Source organism: Cucurbita maxima, unplaced genomic scaffold, assembly GCF_002738345.1.
Source record: "Cucurbita maxima cultivar Rimu unplaced genomic scaffold, Cmax_1.0 Cma_Scf00013, whole genome shotgun sequence".
Classification (NCBI taxonomy): Eukaryota; Viridiplantae; Streptophyta; class Magnoliopsida; order Cucurbitales; family Cucurbitaceae; genus Cucurbita; species Cucurbita maxima.
In genome coordinates, this window is record NW_019272029.1 from 717,513 (window position 1) to 726,297 (window position 8,785).

Here is an 8,785-nt window from a genome sequence, read left to right on the forward strand (position 1 = left end):
CAATAAAAAAAAAAAAAAAAAAAAAAGATGAAGAATGTTATGCACACACATATTACACATCAAAGTTTTGTGCATATATATTAGAGAGTTTAAATATCATCCAGTACAACAACAACTTAACAAGGCAGTTTGGGTTTTTTTTTTCGTTTTTGGTTTTTCGGGTAAGTTTCTGAGTCTTACTACTACACTTCGTTCATACACTGCCACATCCATCGAGGGTTAATACTCTAAATAGTTAACCAAGGATCACAGTCACCTCTTACCATCTTTCATCTCATTCAGTGAAGATATGCAGCAGCTTGGTACTGGTAAGCATTTCCGAAGTAGTTTCCATGAGCTGCAGGAGGCATGTTGTACATAGCTGAGCCCAAGAGGGGTGGGCAATGGTTGTCGTTAGGGGTCGGATACATGTACGGTCGGTCGTACATGTACGGTGGGTATCTATCTGTCACTCTACCGTAGAAGTTCTTGTCAGCAGCATTGTTGTTATTGACAAGAGGGGCATAACCAACACTGTTTGCACGAGGTCGCTTTGGTTGAGGTTTTGTAGCTTCGGTCACCCTTTTCTGGTCAGCCTTAGCTTTCTCGAGCTGGATGACCCGTTTCTGAAGAGGGTCTACAGGGTATTGCTCTTCGAGTTTGTGCTCTTCAATGCACTTGATTACGGCCTTAAGGACAGTCAGCTCTCTTTCACTAACATCATTCTGAAATTTGTACAAAAACAATGAAGGAAAAGAAGAAACATCATATAATAGAGAAAGAAACGAAAATAGAACTTGCACACGAAGGGAGAGATAATGATAGTTAGCGCAAAACGTCCTGTCTCGGGTTCGAGGATCTAACACCTGCATACTTTGATTCTAATAAAAGGAAAATTCAATCTAGGAGAAACTCATGTCAACTGTAGCTCCCTAAGATGATCACAGGAAGTGTAAAAACAAGCTCCAGATTCAGTAACCAATATGAGATTCTAACATTATTCTTTGATTCAGATGAAGTAATTAAACAAAACTCGGTAAGTAATGAAAAACCTGTGCGGTGGGGGATGCATTTCCAGGTTTGGCTGGTGAAGACACTTTCTTTGCCTCCTTGAGATAGGACTTCAGCAATGGCACTGGAAAGAACTGCTCTGTAAGTTCAAATGCAAAAGCCAAATTCACCGCGTCAATTTGCCTTCCGCTGTTAACCAATACTTCGATGACACCTGGAGAAAGACGAGCAAAGAAACCATTAACAAGAGAATGAAAAGGACTAAGTTGAGGTGAATCCGCATCCAATACCCTATACTGCATATACCTATCCAAACTAATCAAATCTGCTGAAAGATAGTGTTGAGATAGAACAAAGAAAGAATGAATTACGATGAAAATATACTATCTTCCATAATATCCACCTCAACATTTTTGTTGGGGCCTACTTGCACGCATCTCCATTGACCCTACTATATTTGGTTGTCGAATAGCTTCTTGACATTGTCCATTAAGAATGAAAGACTGACCTGGCATTTTGTCTGATAACCCTAGAGATCGACATAAATCAGCTGCTTGGCGTCGACGGGAGACCATTGGCACAAGCCTGGATAACTCTACATCATTAAAATCAGAAGCAATGCCAAAAGTATCCAGAAGCTGCAAAAAGGCATGAGCCTCCAATGAGTTGCCATTACTAGCATCCACATCAAGAGCATCCAACTTTGGTTTCCATTCTCCAGCAATTTTCTTTGCTTGCATCTTCACTTCGGCTGACATCACTTTAGAAACAGATTCAGCATTCATAGTTTTCAGCAAAATGCTTAAACATTCCATCAACATGATGCAGGTTCGGCGAGAACCCAGTAGATCTGAGTTTTTCTTTCCATCCAAGTTAGCAACTTCACCACTGTAGAAATCTTCCAAGGAGTCCAAAACCATACAGGCTGGGTTTGCTGCGGCTTTTAGTGCGAATGGAATCTCCTCCCTTACTGCAGCAAGGTTCTTCCGATTGTCAGATATAAATTTGTGCAGCCCTGCAGAGTCCATCTCTTCACATAATTGTACTAATTGAGGATAAGACTTGACACCAAAGTGTTCATCATCATTAGGAGTATCTTTCAAATCATCTGAGTTATTTTCACTATTCAAAGAATCAGGTGGTTTATCTACCACCTTTGGTTCCCCACTTTGATAGTCATCAGGGCAAGAAGGCGTTTCTGATGCCATCTTCCTGTGCTTCTCTCGTGCATTAGCAACAGCAAATGCCGCAGCATCTCTTTTCTTTTGAAGACACTCCAGCGAGGCTGTCTCTTTAGCCAAAATAGCAGCTTCTCGCTTCTCTAACTTTTGACGTGCCTCTGTTGTTTTGGTTTCATATTCCCTTTCTTGGTCTTCTACCTCATCAAAACGCCTCTTCAAGGATTTCTCTAGCCCATGGAAATGTTCTTCAAGTTCTTTCCATTTCAAGTTGAGTGTTAATGCTTTGTGGCTTTCAAGCTCAGCAAATGCTTTCTGAAGCTGTTGTATCTTAGAGGTTGTAGAGTCAATTAGCGTTTCAACTGAATGTGTGACATCCATGGCAAAGGAGCTGAAGATAATAAGAACAGAGAGATGATAAGCTGTCGATTTGGACTTATTACTTCAATTAGGTATCTATCACTAAAAAAAAAAAAAATAATAAATAATACAACTTACATGAAATAAAATATATGTAAGTAAAGCTCACACAATAAATGGTAGCCAAAGTTGTGATAACTAATAAAAAACAATAAACATTAGAGCAAAATCCATATCAACGAGCTTAAAAAAGAGAAACACTTTGGATAGTGTTTAATAATCAAAAAGAGACACACATATTATGGACGACGAAATTTACAAAAACGATCGAGGCACTTGGAGTAATAATAGTTCATAACCTGTATTTTTCAAACAAAAAATCAGGAAATTTCAACAAAGAGAACTCCTTCATTAACTGTAGCTGGGCTGATTACACTTTAATGTGGAATATTCTCTACTTCATTGTTAACAAAACTAAGCAGATTAAAGCTATCAGTCTGGCTTCCCAGATTCATCATTCCTGGTATTGATTGATTCATTAATGTGGGACTTCTTCATTCATTTATTTCATTTTATCTCCTCGTTCTTAATCAATGGAAGTTCTACACGTTAGTTGAAAAACAACCTCCATTGCTACATAAGAGAATCAATACTAAACTGCTTGCAGAAACAGCCTCCTGCATGGATTGCTTCTCTGCATCTTATAAATCAAGACCACTCATAGGACAAAACAGAGCCGAGCTTTATTCGTTCAGATCCTAAAAGGAACAAAATGCCCAGAAACAGGAAGAGACTCAAACGAGCCTCGTTTTCGGGAAAATGGGATATTACATTTCGAATAATTTGCTATCCAAATGACTAAAACGCATTTCCACCCTAAACTGAACCCAATTCAACAAAACAAAGCAAACGATGATAAATAGCATCAAACAGAAAAACCCATCCACAAAAACACAGCAGTAGCTCAAATTTGGAAAAGGGGACTCCATAATCGAATCCTCGAGACTTACTATTCTCCAAAGAACAAAAACCCACAAACAATTAGAAAAGAAATGGATCTAGGTAAGTGAGAAAAGTGGATTACCCGATTGATTGAGTGAGAAACGCAATAGGAATTACTCCGGAGCCTGCAAATAAATGCTTGACCTAGCACACTAAATACAAACATCCAAACCAGAGCGAGAAAAAGAGAGAGATAAGAGGGAAGAGAGGAAGAAAAATGGAGGAAAGAGGAAAGTGGATTAGGGACGATGAAAAGTATTTATTGCAGGCACTCAGCCGCACCACCAGTCGCTCTCTTTCCCTCGCATTCTTTGGGGCACTCCCGTTTTTTATATTTCCCCTCCCATGTAAAATTAATTTTTTTTTGGACGTTAAAAAATCCTTTTAATTTTTTAAAAATTTTAATAATATCTTTCAAACTTTAATTTTTTTTAAATAATTTTAATGTTAATTTTTTGATAAAATTATTAGTAATTTAAAAAATAAGTAACTTTTATAAAAGAAACTATTTATTTACCTTTCATAAAAAGAATTAAAAAAATTGGTGTAAAATGTTAAAGGGTAAATTAGGAATGTGGACAAATTTTATGATTTATTGAAAAAAAAAACAAATAAATTTGTTGTTTGGTAGCTGTTTTGTACTCTAACCAAAACAAAAAACAAAATATGATTCCATTTGTTTGGTATTTTTTTTGTTTTTATTCTCAATTATGTGAAATTATGTAATATCATATCGACTAAATTAATTTAAAAATAGCTTTCAATAATTTAAAATATCCATAAATTTTGTAAAATGTGCTATTAGAACTATATTTAAAAATTTACGTGGAGAGACGAGGTTGAAAGACATGTTTTAAAAACTTCGAGACAATATCAAATTAATTTGAAAATTAATATTTTTTAAATGTTTAAATAAAACGGTATAACCAAACCAACCTACAGCTACAATACATACAGCTACAATACATACAGCAGTCCATTATCGTTTATTCAAAAATCCCTTCCCTCGAATCCACAGCTCATAATCTCCCGCCAAAATCCCAAATGAGGATCGCAGAAATCCCATCGCCTTCTCAAGGACCGTCTCAATCTCAATCTCAATCTCAATCCCAACAACAATCACATTCACAATTTCGATTCGATCTTTTCAATCCCATTCTTCTACAAATCGAATCCTCAATCAAGAAGGCGGAGTTCCTCTCCTCCGCTTCCGCCGCCGATCACCCTCTCTCTCCGATCATCCCTGATGATCTCCGCCATTCCCTCACTCTTCTTGCTCAACTCACCCCCTTCCCTAATTCCACCAAACTCCATATCTGGAAGCTCAGTTACCGACTATGGAACGCTTGCGTCGACCTCGCCAACACCTCCGCCACCCGCCGATCGTCTACTGAGCATGCTAATCTCCGCCATGTCGCCTCGGACCTCCTCTATCTCGCCGGGGATGTTGATGGAGTCCCCTCCCCTGCAGCCAAGTCCGCTTCGTTCTACTACAAAACCGGATTGATATGGCACAGTCTCAAGAACTTCGAACTCGCCTCCAGTTGCTTCGAGAGGGCTTCGGATATTGTCTCGAAGTTGGATCTCACCATGGTTGCCGATGCCGGCACCAAGAAGCTTCTATTGGATCTGAATATCGATAGGTCTCGAACGGCTTGGCAGGTCTCTGACAGGAATCTTGCTCTGGTGCTTCTGAGTCGAGCGAAAGGTTTGATGTTCGGTTCGCCAGAGCATTACAAAGCGCTGGGAGACGAGTACTTGGCGTTTGGGAAGATCGAGCTATCGAAGGGGGAAACTCATGCGTTCCGTGAGGCTTTAAAGCTGTTGAACGAAGCTCTGGATCTGTACGAGAAAGGTCTGCGTTTAGCAAGAGCTAGAGAGGAGATGGTTGAGTTTAAAGCCCTACGATCCAAGACACTGAGGTTCATTTCAGCTGTCCATTTGCAGGTTGAAGAGTTCGAGAGTGTAATCAAGTGTGTGAGGCTTTTGAGAGATGGAGATTGTGGGGATAATCATCCAAGCCTGCCGGTTTTGGCTATGAAGGCTTGGTTGGGGTTAGGGAGGCATGGAGAGGCCGAGAAAGAGCTGCGAGGGATGATTGAGAACAAGGGAATTCCAGAGAGCGCTTGGGTTTCGGCTGTGGAAACTTACTTCGAGGCGGTGGGAGGAGCTGGAGCAGAGACAGCCATGGGTGTGTTCATGGGGCTATTGGACCGTTGCCATGTCAGTGCAGGGGCGGCGGTGCGAGTGGCTCACAAGGTAGTTGGCCATGCGGGCGAGGTTTCGGAAGTGAGGGCCAGAGTTGCGGCGAAGCTGGTGTCAGATGAGAGGGTGCTGACACTCTTTCGCAAAGAGCCTGCTGCAAAACATAGAAAAACAATGTACACCCTGCTTTGGAATTGGTAAGTACATCGACACAATTGAATTAATTTGTCATAAGTTGAATGAGTTCATATGGCATTAGTTAGTGGTTCCTATTTATCATTCGATAACTTTAAAGAATCATGCGGCAATAGGGAAATTTACGTCATAGAAAGACCAATGCATTTAGTGGGAGGCAAATGCAATGCCATTCTATTAGAGGATACTGTATTACAACCACCATGAAAGTTCATGTTCATTTCTAATGTCGATGACATGACATACAAGAGAAGAACCAAATTTTATTTTGCTCATCAAATTCTTATACTTATTTCACTTTCTGGTCTTTGAATTGTCAAACATTCTATTTTTGTACATAAATTTTGCATGAAAATAATTTTTAGCGCTGTATGCTAGTTTTCAGTATTTAGTAAAACCGTGTATGTCCATTTATTTATTAGGTTAGGTGTTATAATTTGAAACAGAATCGAGTTTTTCGTTGAATGATGAATGAAGAGTTTCCTATAGGGATTGAAATTGGAATACTGAAATAGAATGTACGAAAAGTTGAAGATGAAAGCAACATAAGTATGAAGTTTAGAGAATGAAATGATATAAATATGAACAAATTTAAATAGTTTATTCTTTTCTTTTTGTTTTTCTTTCCAGTGCCGCAGATCATTTTCGGTCAAAAGGATACGAGATCAGTGCTGAGATGTTTGAAAAATCAATGCTTTACATTCCATACGACATTGAAAATAGAAACCTTCGGGCCAAAGGCTTTAGGGTTTTATGTCTTTGTTATCTTGGTCTATCTCAGCTTGATCGAGCTCAAGAATATGTCAATGAGGCTGAAAAGGTACGATAAACCATTCAAAGGAAGCTGAAGTTTAGTATCAATTTCTAAGAATGGGGGTCTTAAAAATTTTCAATACCTTGAGTAATATTCATAGTGCTATTTTCTCCTCTTCTGCAGCTAGAACCCAGCATAGCCTGTGCTTTCCTAAAGGTACTCGCTCGCCCTCCCTATTACACCTGTTATAAATATAATGTAGGTTTATTAGATCTATTTTTTGTGATATTTTTCTGATTTACCATGCTAAATGATTGATTGAACTTGATGTTTATCGCTGCTTGTGCAGTTCAAAATTTCTCTTCTGAAAAGTGACAATACGGCCGCCATCAATCAGATCCAATCGATGATGTCCTGCCTTGATTTTACGCCAGACTTTCTCTCACTCTCTGCTCATGAAGCTGTTGCTTGCCGTGCTTTTCCTGTTGCAGTTGCCTCTCTTTCGAGCTTATTAGATTTTTATTCCACAGGAAAATCTATGATAGCAAGAGAAGTGGTTGTACTACGCACCTTAGTTACCATCCTCACTCAAGAACCCAGCGATGACTCAGAAATCTTCGGAGTACTGAAACGCGCTTGTGACAGAGCAATTGAACTTGGAGCTCGTTGCTTCTTTGGAGAAGGGGAAGTAGGGAAGCGGGAACAAAATTGGTTTGCTGTGGCTTGTTGGAACCTTGGGACAAGAATGGGGAGGGAGAGGAAGTTTGAATTATGTGCAGAATTTCTGCAGTTGGCTTCGAAGTTTTACACTGCTTTGGCTGATGAAGAGCAAGTCGACGAAAGCAATGTCATAGTTTTTAGATCACTGACTCTGGCTGTAACTGCTATGATAGCTTCTGAGGAACAAACAAATACCACACTGTCAAACGCCAAAATCAAACAAGCCAAAGAATTGTTAGATAGAGCTGGTAAGGTAAGGACTATTCTTTTTTTCGTTTGATTAATTTTATGTTGGGTGTAAGCAGGACAGTTCGTTTTCTTTGTGGCTAAATTCAATGATGAAACTAATTTTTGAAGCCCAACGGACCCAAATTCACCGATTAACAATTTAGATTGAACCAGCCAAAATAGGTAAAAATTGATCTAAATTGAACCTATCTGACTATTTTCCAGTTTTGTACTTGTGAAAAGTAAGTCTGTCAACCAACCGGTATGCTATACTTCAAACTAACTACACTTAGCTGAGTGAGATTTTCAGGCTCTTTTATTGTGCCTGCATTATGAATTTGCTTTCTATCCGTTGTGATTGAAAATCTTTTATTTATGCAGATTATGAAGCTCATTTCCACAGAGAAGAAAGTCAACAACGAAGAGATTCATCGCCTAGAGGCAGAAAACTTATTCATCTACACGCTTAGTGCCTATGATATATATGGAAGGCTGAACGATTCAGGGTCACAACAACTGCTGGTGAAAAGGTTTGCGAGCTCAAAGGTTTGCAATTACAAATATCTGCTGCAGATTGGCCTATACGCTTTGCAGGGTACTCGATTCAATCAAGATGTAGCCAACTTCGCACTCAATGAGTGTCTGTCAGCGCTACTCTCTTCCCCATCTCCGGACTATCATACCGTTGCTCTTGTTTTCCGGAAGCTTATTGCCATAACAAGCATTAGCAAGGGAGAGGCAGATGATGATGCCGTATATGAAATGTACAGGCAAGCTTATAGGATAATGGTGGGGTTGAAGGAAGGCGAGTATCCATTGGAAGAGGGGAAATGGCTAGCTATGACAGCGTGGAACCGGGCATCCGTGCCTGTTAGGATGGGACAGAGTGATATGGCAAAGAAATGGATGGATTTGGGGCTGGAAATAGGCAGACATGTTGGAGGAATGGAGACTTACTGCACATGCATGGAGGAGTTCGTTAATGGCTTCCAGAACAAGTCCTCAATGCAGACAGAATAATTGACTGTGAGTATCAGATCTATACAACTCTTTCTTCTCATTTTGGCACGCGAATACTAACACAGTAACAGAATGAAATGGAAAGAGAGAGACAGAAACACTGCTAAAACACGCTTTTGGGGGGGGGGGGGAT

The 8,785-nt window shown here is 39.6% G+C and overlaps 2 protein-coding genes across 4 annotated transcripts in view; one reads left to right on the plus strand and one right to left on the minus strand.

Moving 5' to 3' along the window:
- Positions 1–52: 52 nt before the first annotated feature.
- Positions 53–3,822, minus strand: LOC111488077 (FRIGIDA-like protein 3). 2 transcript variants are annotated; one of them, XM_023135700.1, is made up of 4 exons: positions 3,613–3,822; positions 1,499–2,559; positions 1,032–1,204; positions 53–704 (listed from the first exon to the last, which is right to left on the minus strand). In XM_023135700.1, exons 2-4 carry the CDS (start codon positions 2,547–2,549, stop codon positions 279–281), a joined length of 1,650 nt encoding a protein of 549 aa, XP_022991468.1. In that variant the 5' UTR covers positions 2,550–2,559; positions 3,613–3,822; the 3' UTR covers positions 53–278. The 2 variants fall into 2 exon arrangements, with proteins under 2 accessions (XP_022991468.1, XP_022991469.1); XM_023135701.1 differs by lacking the exon at positions 3,613–3,822 and having other exon boundaries at positions 1,499–2,579.
- A 713-nt stretch (positions 3,823–4,535) lies between these two features.
- The window catches only part of LOC111488108 (TPR repeat-containing protein ZIP4), a 5,501-nt gene continuing 1,251 nt past the window's right edge, over positions 4,536–8,785 (plus strand). Inside the window, exons 1-5 of one of the 2 annotated variants that reach the window (XM_023135747.1) lie at positions 4,536–5,932; positions 6,561–6,750; positions 6,868–6,900; positions 7,034–7,657; positions 8,014–8,658. In XM_023135747.1, the coding sequence (XP_022991515.1) occupies positions 4,575–5,932; positions 6,561–6,750; positions 6,868–6,900; positions 7,034–7,657; positions 8,014–8,652 (2,844 nt within the window). In that variant the 5' untranslated portion in view covers positions 4,536–4,574 and the 3' untranslated portion in view covers positions 8,653–8,658. Of the gene's footprint in view, positions 5,933–6,560; positions 6,751–6,867; positions 6,901–7,033; positions 7,658–8,013; positions 8,659–8,785 lie in introns of those variants that run through there. The other variant, XM_023135748.1, reaches the window with a different exon arrangement.

Bases quoted from the DNA above. Each gene is read 5' to 3' on its own strand.
- LOC111488077 (XM_023135700.1), bottom strand. From the start codon at position 2,549: ATGGATGTCACACATTCAGTTGAAACGCTAATTGACTCTACAACCTCT. The intron at 1,205-1,498 runs GTCAGTCTTTCA...GTCTTTCTCCAG, and splicing joins GTTATCAGACAAAATGCCAG to GTGTCATCGAAGTATTGGTT. The intron at 705-1,031 runs GTTTTTCATTAC...TACAAATTTCAG, and splicing joins ATGCATCCCCCACCGCACAG to AATGATGTTAGTGAAAGAGA.